Here is a 17,899-nt window from a genome sequence, read left to right as displayed (position 1 = left end):
ACACCTCCCTGTTCCATGTTAGTACCTAACCCCAACATGGACATGCTAAGGGTGGTTTCCTGCCCTCCATCCCTGCAGAGGTCAACTAGAGGATGGTTTTCCATGACTAGAATTCTGAGAAGGCAGGAGCCTACTGTTCCTTATGATGGTAGCACCTCAGGAGCACTCAGAGGCCATCATTCAACTGTGCCTGGTGAGCATCAGCCAAGGTGGATAAAAAACTTGGCCTGCTTCGCACTCTCTAGTTTCCTACAAGCCACTCCTAAAACAAAAACGATCTCTTGTGTAGGCAAAAAGCAGCAGTTTTATTTGCTTAAAATGATCGCAAAGCCCCTAGCCATTCTCTTCCTGAGCGAAAGGGCCTTGAAGAAAAACAGGGAGGAACGCTCTTCCAAACTCAAGTACCCCAAGTGCTCCTAGGTGCCGCAGAAAAGGAACAGCTCTGCTCCCGGAAGGCCGTTCCTGACAGGCTGGGACAGAACTTTTCCTCTCATCTGGATTAACCTCATTGGGCAGATTCCCTAAGACCTCCTTGATGACCCTTAAAAGTATCTCCATGGGCCCCAAGTGCTTACCTTGGAATTAACTGTACCCCGATTACAGTAGAGTTTAGCATTGGTTTTTATATTGTTGGGGTCTATCCCCAGGGCTTCTGTGTACAGTTCATATGCTAGCTTGTAATTTCCTTCCTTAAAAGCTTTATTCCCATCTTCTTTCTTGGCTTTGAGAGCTTTGGCGTTCTGCAGAGAAAAGCACATCCAGAGTCTCAGACGCTGCGCCGAGAGGCCAGTCTACTTCCATGTCTTTAGCGTCACACGGCAGCCTCCCGCCCTGCCCCGGGATGTTGTCCACCGGTGCTGCCTGGGCTGGGCAGGGAAAGCAAGACTTACAAGGTGCCAATGGGCCTGCCTTGTTACCTGGGGTTTACCTCTACTCCCCAGGGCAGGCATGACTATCTTTTTTGCACTAAGGAGGAAAAAAGGAAAAACGAACCAGTGCTCACTCAGATAGCGAAAGGATCTGATGGAGTATGATTACATTTACTTTTAGGTAAACAGAAGCGGAAAGGATCAAGCACCCTTGCAAAGAAGAGGAGCTAACACATTCTTCATGTTTCTAAACTCTTCCACCGTGACCCCCTCAAAGGGCCAAAAGGAAGCTTTCATTCCCACCCAGACCCGGTGTCTAGAACTTACTCTGCAAGCGATGCAGGCCTTCTCGTGGTCAGGAGCCATCCTGAGAGCCTGCACAAAAAACTGAACCGCCTTCTCAATGCAGTCTTCATAATAAAGGCAAAGGCCTCGCACATAAAGAGCGTCCGCATTGGTGGAATCTATTCGTAAAATGTCACTGCAACAGCCAGAAAGGGGCACATTCAGCTGTGGCTTGGAAATGTCCACACCATTACTGCTATCACGGGTGGCCACTTTTTCCCTTGACCATATATTTAATATTCAAAGTATTTAAATAAAGGTTGACACAGTCCCAAGAATTCTTCCCAAACCTTCCCCAAATGTTTATCTTCAGTACACATCTTCTGTGTCACAACAGGAGTTGCAACTCAAGCCCATCTGGTTAAATCCTGTCACTGGTTTTGGTAAATAAAGCTTTACTGAAACACAGCCACATTCTCATTAACCTATTATCTATGGCTCCTTTTACATGACAATGGCAGAGTCCCTACAGCCTACAAAGGCTGGCACTTGACAGTCTGCCAACCCCTGGAATAGAAGGAAAAGGACTAAAGTTAAACAAAAAAAGCCCAAATAATATCCTCCAAACTCATAACCTGTTCCTTCCTACACAACACAAGTACCTGCTGTACTTCTATACCCCATACACTCTGGGTTTTCAAATCTGGTCTAATCTTTGGCCTTAAATCCCAGAAGGCCTGATCAGCTGCTGGTGGCCTACCTGTAGGACCACATGGTCTAGCAGTACCTGCCACTTTAATGCTGAACTGGTCTTAGTGCATACCTGGCCACAGACTGTGCCTCTGGGTAACGACCCAGCATTGCTAAACATTCTGCTTTGAGGATTTTGAAGCGATGGCAAGCAGGAGCAAATTCTAGGGCACGGTCCATGCAGAAAACAACCTGGGGAAGGAAGACAGTAAATATGACTCTTCATTTTACACTCCAGAGATGTCATTATTTTAGTTTGACACAGGCAACGGAGTTAAAATTCAAAGAAATTCCCAGGTTCGCTGTTGAGTAGGAAAGTAGCTGCAACTACTACTCATCCGTGCAGTAGTAGGTTAATTCTCCGCCTGCGGGGCCAGTATCCCATATGGGTGCTGGTTCGTGTCCCAGCTGCTACTCTTCCAATCCTGCTCTCTGCTTGTGGCCTGGAAAAGCAGTGGAAGATGACCCAAGTGCTTGGGATGCAGTACACATGTGGGAGACTGGAAGAAGCTCCTGGCTCCTGGCTTCAGATTGGCCCACCTCTGGCTATTGCAGCCATTTAGGGAGTGAACCAGCAGATGGAAGCCTTTGTCTCTCTCTCTCTTTGTAACTCTACTCTCAAATAAATAAATAAATCATAAACAAAGAGAAAGTAACATCTAAGCAAAAAAAAAAAAAAAAAAACTTAATTCATTAGATTAAATCACTAAAACGAGGAAAGTATGTTAAGCCATTGCTTGCAATACCAGCATCCATATCCAATGCTGGTTTAAGCCCCAACTGTTCTACTTCTGGTACAGGTCACCACTAATGCGCCTGGTAAGGTAGCAGAAAATGGCCCAAGTTCCATGCTCCTGGCTTTGGCTTGGTCCAGCCCCAGCCATTGCAGCCATTTGGGGAATGAAACAGAGGACAGAGGATCACTGTCACTCTGCCTTTCAAATTAATCAATCTTAAAAAATAATAATAAAATGAAAGCTGAAAGCAGTTGTTCCAAATGATAACAACATTTAGATAGCACTTTATATGTTAACCATTTAATCCTCACAACTGTTTTATGAAATTTGTAATATTACCTTTACTGAGACAAAGAGAAGGAAGGTTCAAGGTTGCCAAAGCTAGTTAGCAACACAAACAGGAATCAATTTTAGTCACCATGCTAAGCTGCCTCCGTGGTGTCACAGCCATACTGAGTGCTCAAAACACTCACTCTGCTCACAAATACTGCTACTTGCTACTCTGTGTAACTCGTCATGACAGTCTGTTAAGCAAGACAAGGACCAGCAACACCGGCTGGCGCAGAACCACCGCTCCCTGGGACTGCGACTGCCGACCTTCTTCCTTCCCTCGCCAAGGCCAGGCCCTCACCAAGCACCACGGTGGCTTCCTTTCCACCGATTTTCTTAATACAGAAATTGACCAATGAAAGTTCATTTAAGTGGACATAAATGAGCTGTATCAGATTACAGTTCTCAGCACGCTATTGTACAAAGCATAAGCCACACGTGCACTACCGCGGGGTCAGTTCACTCCTTCAGTCTCGTGAACTGTCTCTAGACATTCCCCTTTCCTCTTTCCACGTTTTTGGCTTGGCTGCTCTTGCTGAATCATATTCTCCTCAAGATAACTCACTCAGGGCTGGCATTGTGGCACTGGCATCCCTACCAGAGAATAGCAAGTGCGTGGGTGCCTGCCACCCTTGTGGGAGATCCAGAAGGAGTTCCAGGTTCCTGGTTTCAGCCTCATCCAGCCCTGGCTGCTGTGGCCATTTGGGGAATGAACCAGCAGATGGAAATTTCTTCTCTCTCTCTCCTCCTCTATCACTCTGCCTTTCAAATGAATAAATAAATTAAAAAAACAGAAGGATGATTAACTCAAATGAGAAGTCTGGAGTTAAGGGATGGCCATTCCCTCTAAGAATCTGGCCATGGAAAGAAAGAAATGTAATCTAAACACTTAGGATCAGATATCAACAGGAGGCCCGTTAGGAATGCAGGTATTTAACATAATGGAGCGCTAAGAAGCTCTAAGTGGCAACAGCCTCTCTGTGTACTGACCAGACTTTCACAATCCAGGGAAAACACAAGGGCAATGGTGTAGATTGTACTATCTTTCATGCAAAAAGAAATGTTACAACCTGTATTTTATATATATATAAACAAAAACCGCAGAAGGAACACAGAGACTTAGGAATACCCATTAGGGGCCAGCGTTGTGGCATAGCATTGAAAGCCAATGCCTGGGGCCGGTGCCGTAGCTCGGTGGGCTAATCCTCCGCCTGTGGCACCAGCACACCGGTTCTAGTCCCAGTCAAAGCGCTGGATTCTGTCCCGGTTGCTCCTCTTCCAGTCCAGCTCTCTGCTGTGGCCTGGGAAGGCAGTGGAGGATGGCCCAGGTCTTTGGGCCCTGCACCTGCATGGGAGACCAGGAGGAAGTACCTGGCTCCTGGCTTTGGATCAGTGCAACGTGCCAGCTGTAGCAGTCATTTGGGGAGTGAACCAACGGAAGGAAGACCTTTCTCTCTCTCACTGTCTAACTCTGCCTGTCAAAAAAAAAAAAAAAAAAAAAGCCAATGCCTGCAATGCCAGCACCTGATGAGTCCCAGCTGCTCCACTTCAGATCCAGCTCTCTGCTAATGTGCCTAGGAAAGCAGCAGAAGATGGTCCAAGTACGTGGGTCCCTGAAGCTATATGGGAGGCAGGAAGATGCTTCTGGCTCCTGGCTTTGGCCTGGCCCAGCCCTGGACACTGTGGCCATTTGGGGAGTGAATCAGTGGATGGAAGACCTCTCTGTCTAACTGCCTTTTTTTTTTTTTTTTTTTTTTTTTTTTTTAAATTTTATGTATTTATTTGAGAGGTAGAGTAAGAGAGAGAGGGAGAAACAGAGAGAAAGGTTTTCCATCTACTGGTTCACTCCCCATATGGCCAAAAGGGCCGGAGCTGAGCAGATCTGAAGCCAGGAGCCAGGAGCTTCTTCCAGCTCTTCCACGAGAGTGCAGGGGCCCAGGCACTTGGGTCACCTTCCACTGTTTTCCCAGGCCATAGCAGAGAGCAGGACTGGATGGAAGTGGAGCAGCCGGGACACAAACTGCTACCCATATGGGATTCCAGTGCCACAGGTGGAAGTTTAGCCTACTATGCCACAGCTCCAACCGCAACTAACTCAGCCTTTCAAATAAATAAATCTTAAAAGAAAGAAAGAAAAGCCACTACCCTAAGAATTCATAACTGGGCAGAAGAAGGTTAAGTTTAATGGAACACTCATCACTGTACCAAAAACTGGAATTAAAAAATATGGGCAAGCAGGTAAGCACCAAGGAGAATACTTTCTCAAGAGTCAAAGCCGCAGCAAGGGCAACAGTGAAACTTCGGTATTATGCAGAGTGTGGTGCCAAATCTGGTCCCTCAAATGGAAGGAGAGGGCAGAAGAGAAGTCACGCAATCTCAGTGGCCACACCCTGCTGCCTTCACAGGGCGACACTCTGTGCAGCGATGGATCTGCCCATCCTGGGGAGCGCTCAGTGCTTCCCTGCCCACCCCCACCTCCCATGTCCCCACTGGGGACAGCTGCAGGCAAAGAAGATCTTTGTTTCTTCCAAGTTCATCTGTTTCCCCTGCCAGGATCATAATTCTTCATTTGTGACATCACCATGAGCTACAGTGGGGGGGCTGGGATGTCACAAACAGAGGATTCTGTCACAAACTCAGATTTCTGGCTGCAGAGTGGCAAGAGAGAAAAGAAACCCAAAAGACCGCCTTTGGAGACAAAGCTTTTGCCTATGTAAGCCCCAGAAAACGTGACAGTAGGCAGAACGGCTTTCCAAACACACACACACACACACAAACCAAACAAAACAAACTTATGAATCACACTACAATGACACTGTGATTATTAAACTCATGGTCAGAGGAGGGATGCTCATAAGTTAATGCTAGGACTCTGCATCAGCCATGCTCACATGTATTATTACCAGGTAAAACTCAGTGAGTTCAGAGTGATTCTGGCCTACTCCCTTTTATCAAACATTCATGGAGTACCTGCTACAGAAATTCCCACACAGGGAGGGACGACTCCCTTCTTCAGATGCTACTCACAAACTTCTTTTATGTAACCCTGAAAATCTCTTCCTCATCAGTGTTTTTTTAACCTTTTGGGGCCAGCTCCACCCTCTTTTGAAAGGCTAAGTGCCATCTAAGGACACAAGCTGGGAACTAGATAGATCAGTCCTAACAACTACAATTCTAGAATCGCACCTAGAACCCTCATACCGCTCCTGTGCTTCAGATCTATCAACCCTTCCAACACACAAACTTTCAAAGAACTATCACGCAGTTTAACTTCTAAGCACAACTTAACATCAAAAAGGTGATGACAGGGTGCATACACTATTTTTTATTTATAGCTTTGAGTTCACATAACGCGGGAGTTAAAGTTAGCTCTTGTCATTCAAATAAAAATGGACTGTCCAAACCCAATATTTAATTCCATTTGGTTTTTCCTTTATTAACCAGTGCACTTCTAGGTCACATCAACAAAAACAAATTCAAGTAACAAACTCATTTTGCTTTTTATCATAAAGCCAAATGTAATTAAGAAAATATGTACCTCAGAAAAAAAAATTAAGGAAAGAACAAAAAAACTTAGAAGCCAAATTTAAGTGATGATTTAGCATTCTTGATCTTCTGTACCATTCCATTCCTCTTAGTAACCAGCACATGCAGTGCACAGCCACACACACACACTCATGCACTCACACACACAGAACTCTGAGAAAGGGCAGGTGAGCTTTTCCTTTTGGTTGTACTTTACCTTCCGAAAGTCCCGCTTCTCAAAGTCCATTTCTGCTATTTTCTCATATTCCATGACTGCGTTAGCATTTTTGAACTGCACCAGAAAATCAGATGTGAGAGAGTTTTATGATGCTTTAGATTCCAACAATCACAAAAATCAACAAAGCTTTGATGAATCAGTCCTTTCAAGTAAATCAGAACTATGGATTTTCACAGGTGAACAGATGAAGAGGCAGTGAGGATTCCTCAGAGAGCTGAGGTCCAGATTTCACCCCCAGGAACACAACAGTCATGCCTTAATACACATAAAATAAAGGCAATACAGTGTCAGGGACTAAGTGAAGTTTTGATACTTTTACTAAAATGTATCCAGGTTAAAACACATAAGTGTGGAGATGGAACTAAACAATGTTTTAGTTGTTACCAATCTAATCAGAATTTAAGTTTACTCAAAATGTTTTAACTTCATCTAAATCAGTTCCTTGAGGCACCCTATTCCCCAAGCCATCTCAGAAACTTCAATTTTCAGATTTTTAAAACAATGTATATTGAAACCCATCTTACGTACAAGGAGGCTGGGGCTCAGAGAGACAAGAACTGCCTAAAACAACACCAGCTGTGGCTGACGCCAAGGGCAGCATGGGTCTTGGTTCTGACCTTAAGTCACTATCCTGCCTGCGCTGCTACTTGTGACATTAACAGGGTCAGATCCATACCTCCTGCTGTGCTTGAGTGTTTTTGTGATCCAGTTCTAGGGCTCTCTGGAAACTGCGACATGCTGCCATGGCATTCCCTAGGGAGAGGTGACACTTGCCCTCTCGCAAATGTCCCTGGAAGAAACACAAAGAGGGAAGAAAAGGAGCATGACTGGCCAAGCAGACAGAAATCAACAGCAGCAACAAAGATCCACACAACACCAACCTGGGATGCAAACAGCCAGAGCTGTGACTCCCAGTCTGAGAGCTGTGCCCCCCAGGGACACTGAACAATGTTAGGAGCTATTTTGGCTGTCTCATCTGGGGAGGGAGTACGCTACTGTCACTTAGTGGTTTAGGGCCAAAGATGCTGTAACAATGTATGATGTACAGGAGAGCCCTATGAGAAAGAATTACAGGAGAGTGGGCGTTTGCTCTGGTGGTGAAAAAGCCCAAAGCCCATATTAGAGTATGTGGGTTCAAGTCCCAACCCTACTCGGATTCCAGCTTCCTATGGCAGGCCTTTTGGTACAGCAGCTAAGATATCGTTTGAGGGGCCAGTGATGTGGTTAAGCCTCTGCCTGCAGCGCCAGGATCCCATATGGGTGCTGGTTCATATTCTGGTTGCTCCTCTTCCAATCCAGCTCCCCCTAATGGCCTGGGAAAACAGCAGGAGATGGCCCAAGTGCTTGGGCCACTGCACTCGTATGGGAGACCTGGAGAAAGTGGCTCCTGGCTACAGAATGGCTCAGTTCTGTCCATTGAGGCCATTTGGGGAGTGAAGCAGCAGACAGAAGATCTTTCTCTCTGTCTCTCCCTCTCTCTCTCTGTAACTCTACCTCTCAAATAAATAAAATCTTAAGACTGAGTTCTTGGTTCCTGACTTCAGCCTGGCTGGGTCATGGCTACTGTAAGCATTTGGGGAGTGAACCAATAGGTGGAGGATCAATCGGCTGTTTCAAATAAATAAAAATTAAACAGACAAAAAGCACATGCTCTAGGAGGCGGCGATCTCTCACATTTACTGGCATCTGGGAGTGAACCAACAAATGGGAGCTCTCACTCAGTGTCTGTCTCTGCCTCTCAAATAAATAGCTTTAAAAAAAGAATGAGGCGGCCTGAAATGTCAACAGTGTTATGACTAAGAAACCTGGGCTAGACAAACTCAAATCTATCAGGTTAGCCCCCCTCGAGGAGCCCCAGCACATACCCGGACGAAACTGTCATCCAACCTCACTGACTGCTGCGCATCTCCAAGAGCTTCCCGGAACCTGCCCAGCATCATCAGTGTGGCTGCTCGATTACCATAGTAGCTAGCGTTTTTAGGACACATATCTGTAGAAAAGGCGAAAGAATATCAATCAAAATTGAGCACAGATCTGCTTCGAAAACTTAGGGGTGTCTCCCCCAGAACTAGTCTAAGGAATCAGAGAGGATGCAGACATCCTTCCAAGGCCCACAGCCAGAATTCCACTATGCAGAAGCCAACAGTGCAATCAATTTTAAAAGATAACAAGTTACAGCTTTCAAGTACACGGATTCTTTTAGGGGGCAAGGGCAGCCTATTTATCTTTTCAATGAACTGCATGTTATGTATTGAGACCTTAAAATGACTCTGCATTTGTTAGCTATTTTGGACAGTATCTTCTCACCTATGGCTTTTGTATAATAGTTGTAAGCTTCATTGTAATCCTTCTTGGCATAGTATGCATTTCCTTGTTCCTTGAAAGACTCTGCTTCTCTGAAAGATAAAGAGAAATCAGGTTATTACACTCAGGGAAAACCTCTGCCATCCCACGGGAGCCCCCAGCCATGGAGCTGGGAGTTGGCAATGACAGACACCTGAAGAATTTTCACATTTGTTCCATAGGCTGAGATCACAAGGAAGTGCTAACAAGAATCCAAGCTCTGCTGCTGCTATTTCTTGTCACGCAGACCAAGCCAAGAAAACCTCCTCCATGGTGCCTGCCTGGCCTCCGCACTCATGCCTGCAGTTGTTCTCCCTCAGGACAGGCAAATTTACACTCTCCCTAAATCCAGAGAGCAGCCCAACTGTTCAGTCTATTTCCTTCTGTGTCACAACTGCTGCTTCTATTGACAATTTACAGAAGCATCAGTTATAGGTAATTCCTTTCAGGGGCAACTGATTTCTTGATGTGAAATGATCACATCCTTAAGAGTTTTAATGACCCAGTTTGCTGAAAGTGGTTCATGCATTTGTCATGGGAAGAACAAGCACAGGAAGAGCAGGCGGCAAAAGGGTTAAAAGCGCCGTCCATGAGTGTTTAGGGTGGTCGACAGAGTTGGGTGATAGCGGAGACTAAGGGCTGTAGGAAGTACAGGCTGCAGTTGCCATGCCACAGGAGTAGCCATCTGCCCCTCCCATCTATGTGGGTAGCCACTGCCCCCTTTACCAGGCATCTGGGGAGTGAACCACCAAATGGGAGCTAGCTGTCTACCTTTCTCTTTGATTGCTTCTCAAATAAATTTACAAATAGTATCTGGCCTAACTAAATATGCTTCACCATCCCTTCAGTGCCTTATATATTCAGCAAGTAGGTTACATTAGATTTTTTTCCTCTATCTCAAGGATCTATTTTTTGAAACTGTGTCATTACACTAATTGTGCTTTCCTAAAGGAACTCTGTTATATAACTGGGAAATATATTCCTAACCAAATAGGTAGAATCAAATCATGTGACCAGGGGCCGGTGCTGTGTAGTGGGCTAGGCCCCCACCTGCAGCACCAGCATCCCATATGGGTGCCAGTTCAACTCCTGGCTGCCCCTCTTCTGATCCAGCTCTCTGCTATGGCCTGGGAAAGCAGTGGAAGATGGCACAAGTGCTTGGGCCCCAGAAATCCACAGGAGGCTCCTGGCTTCAGATTGGCCCAGCTCTGGCTATTGTCATTTGGGGCGTGAACCAGTGGGTGCAAGAACTTGCTCTGTCTCTCCCTCTCTTTATCTGTAACTCTGCCTCTGAAATAAATAAGTAAATCTTAAAAAAAAAAAAAAATCACTTGACCAACAGCGTTTTAAGACAACTGGGGTGGGCACTGTGGCGTAGCATGTAAAGCTGCTGCCTGCAGTACTCGCATTCTATATAGGTGCTGATTCGAGTCCCGACTGCACCACTTCCCATCCAGCTCCCTGCTGATGAGCCTAGGAAAGCAGCGGAGGATGGCCCAAGTGCTTGGGCCCCTGCACCGCATGGGAGACCTGGAGGAAGCTCCTGGCTTTAAATTGGCCCAGGTCTTGCTGTTGTGGCCTTTTGGGGAATGAATCAGCAGATGGAAGATCTCTCTCTCTTTTTCTGTCTCTCCCCTTCTCTCTCTGTAACTCTGCCTTTCAAAAAAATAAATAAGCAAATAAATAAAAATAATAAAACTAGCAACATCTATTGAGTACACCAAAATCATTCTCTTGCCCAGCTTGAATGATACAGGTAATTTTTTACAGAAATCACTACTGCAATATAACTAACACCTGAGCACTTCTGTTAAGTAAGAATCACACAAAAGAAGCCAGGTCACAGTTGCCTGAAGTGGTGAAGTCCTAATACCTAACACTGGTGATGGCAAGGGAGCTTACAGTTTGATTCAACAGGCACCAGCGTCATGACTCGTGCACTCATATATTTCACACTACACATCAGCAAAGCTAACCCCTGCTTTCCATCCTCCATCACTGTCCTGGCAAGCCCTATTGCCTTGAAAGGTCTGCTGGAAGAAACAAGAATGAAAATGGGAATGACCCACGAATGCTATCAGAGTGAACTGTGATGGACGTAAACCTGCTCACATCATTTTATTACACCAGCTGTCACAAGGCTGAAATGAAGTCGTCTGCAATTACAAGTCTGCAGGAAGGGTCCCCCATAAGACACAAAGGACTAGCTGAAATCTTTCTACAATGCGTATAGCATCCTGTTAACTCTAAATTCAGCAACCTACTATGTAAACCATGGGCAATCTATTCTGTAAGAGCAGACGTGCCAACAGATTTGAAGAATGGGTTTCCCCAGAACTGGATTTCAGAAGTCAAACTGCTATGAAGAGGGGCCGGCGCTGTGGTATAGCCGGTAAAGCTGCTGCCTGCATTGCCAGCATCCCATGTGGGCACCCGTTCAAGTCCTGGCTGCTCCACTTCCAATCCAGCTCTCTGCTATGGCCTGAGAAAGCAGTATAAGATGGCCCAAGTTCTTGGGCCCCTGCATCCATGTGGGAGACCTGGAAGAAGCTCCCTGGCTTCAGATTGATGCAAACCCAGCCATTACAGCCATTTGGGGAGTGAACCAGCAGATGGAAGCCCTCCCTCTCTCTGCCTCTCCTTCTCTCTCTGTGTAACTCTTTCAAATAAATTAATAAATCTTAAAAAAAAAAAAAGACCTAATGAAATGGACTTTGCCTCCCCTAAGAAATGCATTTCATTTTAGTAAATGGTGAGTAGATTCCATTCTAGAGCAAACAAAGCAAGTAATGTAGAGTCAGCCCACAGTAAAAAGAACAAGAATTGTGTTGTGACAAGCTACTATGTTTTTAACCCCACTGCACAGCATCAGGCCAGAATTAGCTATTCCCACACAACTGTCTCATGAAAAGGACTTATTTTCATGGAAACATGGCTGATGGAACAGCTGCCTAAACAATGGGCACTCAGTGCTTTTCGCCTAAATGCTCTTTCCCTCCAGGTCCAATGCCCTAGGTGGGGTCTCTCCATTTGAACCTCCCCACCAGACACACAACAAGCTTTAACCAACACGCCTGACCCTGAGAGACCAGTCCAGGGAAGACTGGATCTTTGGAACCCAGCATGGCAGCAGCAAGAACTGAACAAGGCTGCCATCGGGAACAATCCAGGGTCAAACCCATTCAAGTCCTACCCTGGGAGTCTGAGAAAAGGCTGAAGCTTGTTTCAATGGCCCTACAGCAAAGGGACTGAGCACGAGCTGTCAAAGGCGTGGGGCTGGAAGAGAAGGAGAAGAGCTTGTTAACACTGGAACTGAGGACAGTCTGGAAGTAGCACCTGCGGTTCCACTTACTGCTAGGGCCAACTCATTTGGGAACTATATGAGGTTACAATACATACTCACCAAAGCACCTTGGTACTGAGACAGACGCATTAGGATTAGGTGGGTTCACCTGGACCAATTTTCAAACATGGGCAAGGATTCCCAAGAGACTAAATTAAACTACAGGTTATTTTCTGTGGCTATTTAGGGGCCGGCACTGTGGCTCAGCGGGTTAATGCCCTGGCCTGAAGCACCGGCATCCCATATGGGCGATGGTTCTAATCCCACTGCTCCTCTTCCGATCCAGCTCTCTGCAATGGCCTGGGATAGCAGGAGAAGATGGCCCAAGTCCTTGGGCCCCTGCACCCTCGTGGGAGACCCGGAAGAAGCTCCTGGCTTCGGCTTGGCGCAGCTCCGGCCGTTGCAGCCATCTGGGGAGTGAACCAGCAAATGGAAGACCTCTCTCTCTGTCACTACCTAACTTTGTCTTTCAAATAAATAAGATAAATCTTTAAAAAAAAAAAAAAAAAGAATCACAACATAGCTCAAGTACTTTCTCAGATTTTAGAAGTGTTTCCATGGAAAATGTTCAAATGGCCTCCTGAGGTGGGGATGGTGACAATATCACCTGTCCTCTAACAGAAAAAGAGCCAGTGAGGCACCCACAATGGGCACACAGGCTTCCTAACTCTTAAGAGTCCCAACTCTTTACCACTAACTCCTGTGTGTCCAAGTTTTCAGATTAAAACTTACTCATCCTGTTTCCCATCCAATCCTTGGGCCAACCTTTAAGCAGTATAAACTTCACAGCTCTGATTACTCACAGAGAATGATTCTACTTCCACCAATGAGGTCCTTTTACTTTAATTTGCAGATGAATTCTTGTGAAAACATCTGCCCCTGCTGTCCTTGCTAGATGTCGGGGGGGGGGGGGTCCTCTCACAGCAGCACCTGCCCTCCCGCTCACATTCGTGGATCCCACTCTTAGTCTGTTCTGCTTTTTTGAACGTACTCCAGAGCACACTCAGAGACGACCTCATCAATTAGGAACCTGCAGTTTTGAAAACCTGCTCCTCTGTGCTAAATCCTCAATGTCCTCTCTTTAGGCAGTTACTTCTCTCTCCCCCAACTCAGCGTTCACTCATTGCTGATGCTAATTGCTCCAATAAACTGCCAAGGGATCACTGGGTAGCACACAGGTCTTAGCAAGGGCTCGGCACCATGTGAGCAAATCAGACAATTTGGATTTGTGATCATCAGCCAATTGTGAACATTTACAGCTCACATCTTAAAAAAGACGTCAATACACCCTAGTTGACATTGCAACATGCCCCTAAATTAGATGCCCTATAAAAATTTCCATTTTCTCTCTAAATACTTCCAAGTTGAACACTGAAGCAAGATTTCTGCCTTAGGCCCATTTGTCTAACTTTAGAGCAATTAAAGTATTCAGAAACTTTGGCCAGCCTCTAACACAGGATCCCTTAGGTGGTAAGTTTCTAAAATGTCCTTCAACAGAATTAATAACAGCCTGCAAGCCACGGCTGCAGCAGCTTGAGTAAAGTAAATTTGGTTTTGTTTTTTCATTTTCATTTATTCTGCTATTCTTGAGGTGGAAATAAAAGCTTTTCTAAAATTGCAACCAAAAACAAAACAATAAAGGAATGTTTAGGGGCCCTTGATTTTGGAGTGTTTCATTAGCAGGAACAATCTTAAAAAAAAAAGATACTTCTCCTCTCCCCCCCTTTAGACTTTTAATAATACTTCACACTGTCAATGAGTCAAATACCCTCAAGTGTCCCCACTGTGGTTGCTACTTTCAAAATGTCACCTTACTCGGCCGGCACCGTGGATCACTTGGCTAATCCTCCGCCTGTGGTGCTGGCACCCCGGGTTCTAGTCCCGGTTGCTCCTCTTCCAGTCCAGCTCTCTGCTGTGGCCCAGGAAGGCAGTGGAGGATGGCCCAAGTGCTTGGGCCCTGCACCCGCATGGGAGACTGGGTGGAAGTACCTGGCTCCTGGCTTCGGATAGGCGCAGCGCGCCAGCCGTAGCAGCCATCTGGGGGGTAAACCAACGGAAGGAAGACCTTTCTCTCTGTCTCTCTCACTGTCTAACTCTGCCTGTCCAAAAAAATAAAAGTCACCTTACTCTGTGACTGCTGTGTCTTATTTCACTTATGCAAACTGACTAGCTGCCTGTTGATCTAGCAATGCCTCCGCCCTTCAGAATTTATGGGCTCCTGGCCAGTCCCAGAGTAGAAATTCCTTCCTCCTTCCCACAGGCTGAGACCTCTTGTCCCCAGTGGTATGTCACAGTGCCCATTTCATGGTGTACTCTCTCTGACCTTCATGAGAGAGAAAAGTAAAAGGAGCCCAGAGCCTGACTACCACCCTGTCTTATGAAGGGCAATCATTCACTTTTTCTTTTTAAAAATCTTTTCTACTAATCTGGAGTAAAATGTCAATTCAAGTTTTCCATGGATGAGCGGAAGCCACATATGACATGGACAGTGTCACAAACACTTGGCTGCTTATAGGCCCCTTCACAGCCATCCAAGGGAAACAGAGGGTGAGTTCCATCCAAATGCTACCTGCCAAAGCCACCTGCTCCCCCCACCCCTTTTTAAGATTTATTTTACTTATTTGAAAGGCAGAGTTACAGAGAGGAGGAGACAGAGAAAGACAGGTAGACTCTCCACCTGCTTGGTTCACTCTCCAAGTGGCCACAACAGCTGGCACTGAGCCAGGCCAAAGCCAGGAGCCCAGAACTCCATCCATGTCTTCCATGTGGGCAGCAAGGCCCAAGCACCTGGGCCATCACCGCTACCTTCCCAGGTGCATTAGCAGGGAACTGGATCAGAAGCAGAACAGCCAGGTCTCAAAGCCACACTCTGACATGGGACGTGGGTGTCGCAAGTGCTAGCCCAACCCACTGCACCGCAGTGCTGGCTCCTACCCAGCTTTCTTGTACAAATTCCCCACAGAAGACAACTTTCACTTTAAAGCCCAATTAAAACAACCTCCCACTCTTCCTCCCCCAAGAAGCGAGAAGCGGGAGGGTAGAAGACAAAGAAAACTCCTTAACACGCCAGTTCCAACTGGCCTCTGGACACTGAGGGGGAAGCCTCAATAGGAGCAGAGCTGGAAGGGGCCCAAAATGCGCCGAGAGGAGCCAGAGAAGTCTGCACAAGGCAGCAGCACTCCCTACTGCTCGAGCAGGGAAGGACGCCGGCCCAGGCGCCGCGGACTCGCTTACGGGGGCGCAGGCAGGGTATAGCACAGAAACCGCTACCTGAGTTGTGAGCTTTAACTTCAGGCTAGCTCTTCACACGAGAGTGGTCGTCTACCTCCCCCTTCATGTGCCCTCCAGAGAAAGGAGACCAACCAGAGAGCTACTCCTGAGAAACCGGCTTCTCTCAAGCCAAGCTTAGGACCACCCCACTGGCTTTTCAGCATCGGTCAAAGGCTAGTCTGCACAACAGATCCTCCCAAAGTCACCACTTTCTTATCCTTGGTCCTCATTCTATGACTTCTCCCACTGTCCCCACGGGGATGCCAGCACTCACCAGAACTTTAGAACTGAAGAACTGCTATTAAGAAAAAGTTGCTTCCTGAGTCGGTTTGGAGGTAATTTTGGCTGGGGGCAGGGGGAGGGGGGAGGTCTGGAAGGAAAAGAGGGGAACCAGATTGGGGAGTCTGGATTTTGCTCTCAGAATTCTCAGTTCCTTGGTAATAGGCGGCTAACCATCTCAGAGCAAACTGCCCGAGGAGGAATTCTCAGGACAGAAACGCCAAGGATGACAGAGCCCCCCTTGCCCCCCCCACTCTCCTCAAAGCAGCATCGGAATCAGAAGAGATGGGGCCGGGTGTCTGCTGCACACTGATGACTCCACTTGTGATGCCCACATCCCCCATGGGACTGCCTGCTCCAATCCAGCTTCCTATAGTGCACACACACACCCTGGAAGGCAGCAGGTGATGGCTCAAGGACTTGGGTCCCTGCCACCCACGGGGAGCCCTGGCTGTTGCAGGCATTTGGGAAGTGAACCAGCAGATGGTAGATCTCTTTCCAAAACAAAAAACAAAAAACCAGAAGAGACAGTTAAAACTTTATCTGACAACCCGGCCTCCCCAAACTGTAAGTCATGTGCCAACAGAATATTAGGCTTCAAGGCCAGAGTTGTGGTATAGCAGGTAAAGCTGCTGCCTGTGATGCCTGTGTGCCACATGGGCACCGGTTCAAGTCCTGGTGCTCCACTTCCAGTCTAGTTCCCTGCAAATGTGCCTGGGAAAGCACTGGAGGATGGACCAAGTGCTTGGGCTCCTGCAACCACACAGGAGACCCAGCTAAGTTCCTGGCTTTGGTCTGGTCCAGCTTTAACCGTTGAGGACATTTGCAGAGTGAACCAGCAGAGAGCAGATCTCTGTGTCTCCCTCTGTAAATCTGCCTTTCAAATAAATAAAATAAATCTTGGGGGAAAAAAAAAACTAGAATACTAGGCTTCAGAATCAGACCATGAAATTCATGTGAGGGTACTTCAAAAAGCTTGTGGAAAATGGAATCAAAACATATATTTATTTTAGTGCAATATTTGAAATCTACACATATGGGGGGGACTTCAAAAAGTTCATGGAAAATATGTATTTCCTAGATTTTCTTTGAAAGGCAGCGCAGCAGAGGGAGAAACAGGAAAAGAGACAGAAAGATACCTTCCATCCATTGGTTCACTCTCCAAATGTCTACAATAGCTAAGCCAGGCTAGGCAGAAGCCAGGAGCCAGAACTCCATCAGGGGCTCCCATGTGGACGGCGTGGCTGTCACCTGCTGCCTCTCACGCCCATCAGCAGGAAGCTCGATCGGCAGCAGAGTAGCTGGGACTCAAACCAGGCACTCCATCAGAAAAGGAATGCAGGGTCCTAGACAGCAGCTTGACGTGCTGTAGCACACTGGCCTCTGAAAACAATTACGAAAATTATACAAGAACTTCCATTTTTTTGTACCAAATTTTAAACTCATCTTTTTAATTCCATTTTCCACGAACTTTCTGAAGTACCCTTGTACATTCCTCCTATTACGACTCTCAAAAGCCTCAACCACTCATACCCCTGCCAACAGTGGGGTAAAACATAGGGAACTGCCAAGATGATCTGGTGGAGGAAGGAAAAACCCATCACTCCATTCCAATGAACAGCCTAATGGCACAAGTACACACTGCAGCCTGCTTGTACTGCTGAAGTTCAGTTTAAAAGAATACCTGGAACGACCTCTAAGTAACTTCCACATCACTCAGCACTGGAGAAAGGGGATCAAACATTAGTGGAGTAAGGGAGAAATGGGCTCGCAGAGGGACTTTGCATCACGACACAAGGCACCTAGGCAGCCGCTGACCATTGTTCGCCAGTCTTCTAAAGTCCTAGAGGAAGAAAGCAAAGGCGAGTGCCCAGTACTCAGCTTTTAAAAACTTTTTAAATACTAGCTTCAATGACTAAAGTGACCCGAT

The 17,899-nt window shown here is 46.6% G+C and overlaps 1 protein-coding gene across 3 annotated transcripts in view; it reads right to left on the bottom strand.

Moving 5' to 3' along the window:
• DNAJC7 (DnaJ heat shock protein family (Hsp40) member C7) overlaps positions 1-17,899 on the bottom strand; it is a 34,407-nt gene that overhangs the window by 8,049 nt on the left and 8,459 nt on the right. For 2 of the 3 annotated variants that reach the window (XM_070060696.1, XM_002719389.5), the window contains exons 2-8: positions 9,042-9,130; positions 8,600-8,724; positions 7,411-7,524; positions 6,714-6,788; positions 1,978-2,096; positions 1,197-1,350; positions 576-740 (exon numbers count right to left, since the gene is read on the bottom strand). In XM_070060696.1, the coding sequence (XP_069916797.1) occupies positions 576-740; positions 1,197-1,350; positions 1,978-2,096; positions 6,714-6,788; positions 7,411-7,524; positions 8,600-8,722 (750 nt within the window). In that variant the 5' untranslated portion in view covers positions 8,723-8,724; positions 9,042-9,130. Of the gene's footprint in view, positions 1-575; positions 741-1,196; positions 1,351-1,977; positions 2,097-6,713; positions 6,789-7,410; positions 7,525-8,599; positions 8,725-9,041; positions 9,131-17,653; positions 17,849-17,899 lie in introns of those variants that run through there. The other variant, XM_008271484.4, reaches the window with a different exon arrangement.

Source organism: Oryctolagus cuniculus, chromosome 17 (assembly GCF_964237555.1).
Source record: "Oryctolagus cuniculus chromosome 17, mOryCun1.1, whole genome shotgun sequence".
Taxonomy (NCBI): Eukaryota; Metazoa; Chordata; class Mammalia; order Lagomorpha; family Leporidae; genus Oryctolagus; species Oryctolagus cuniculus.
The sequence above is the reverse complement of the archived record's forward strand: the minus strand, read 5'-3'. Positions and strand labels throughout refer to the sequence as shown.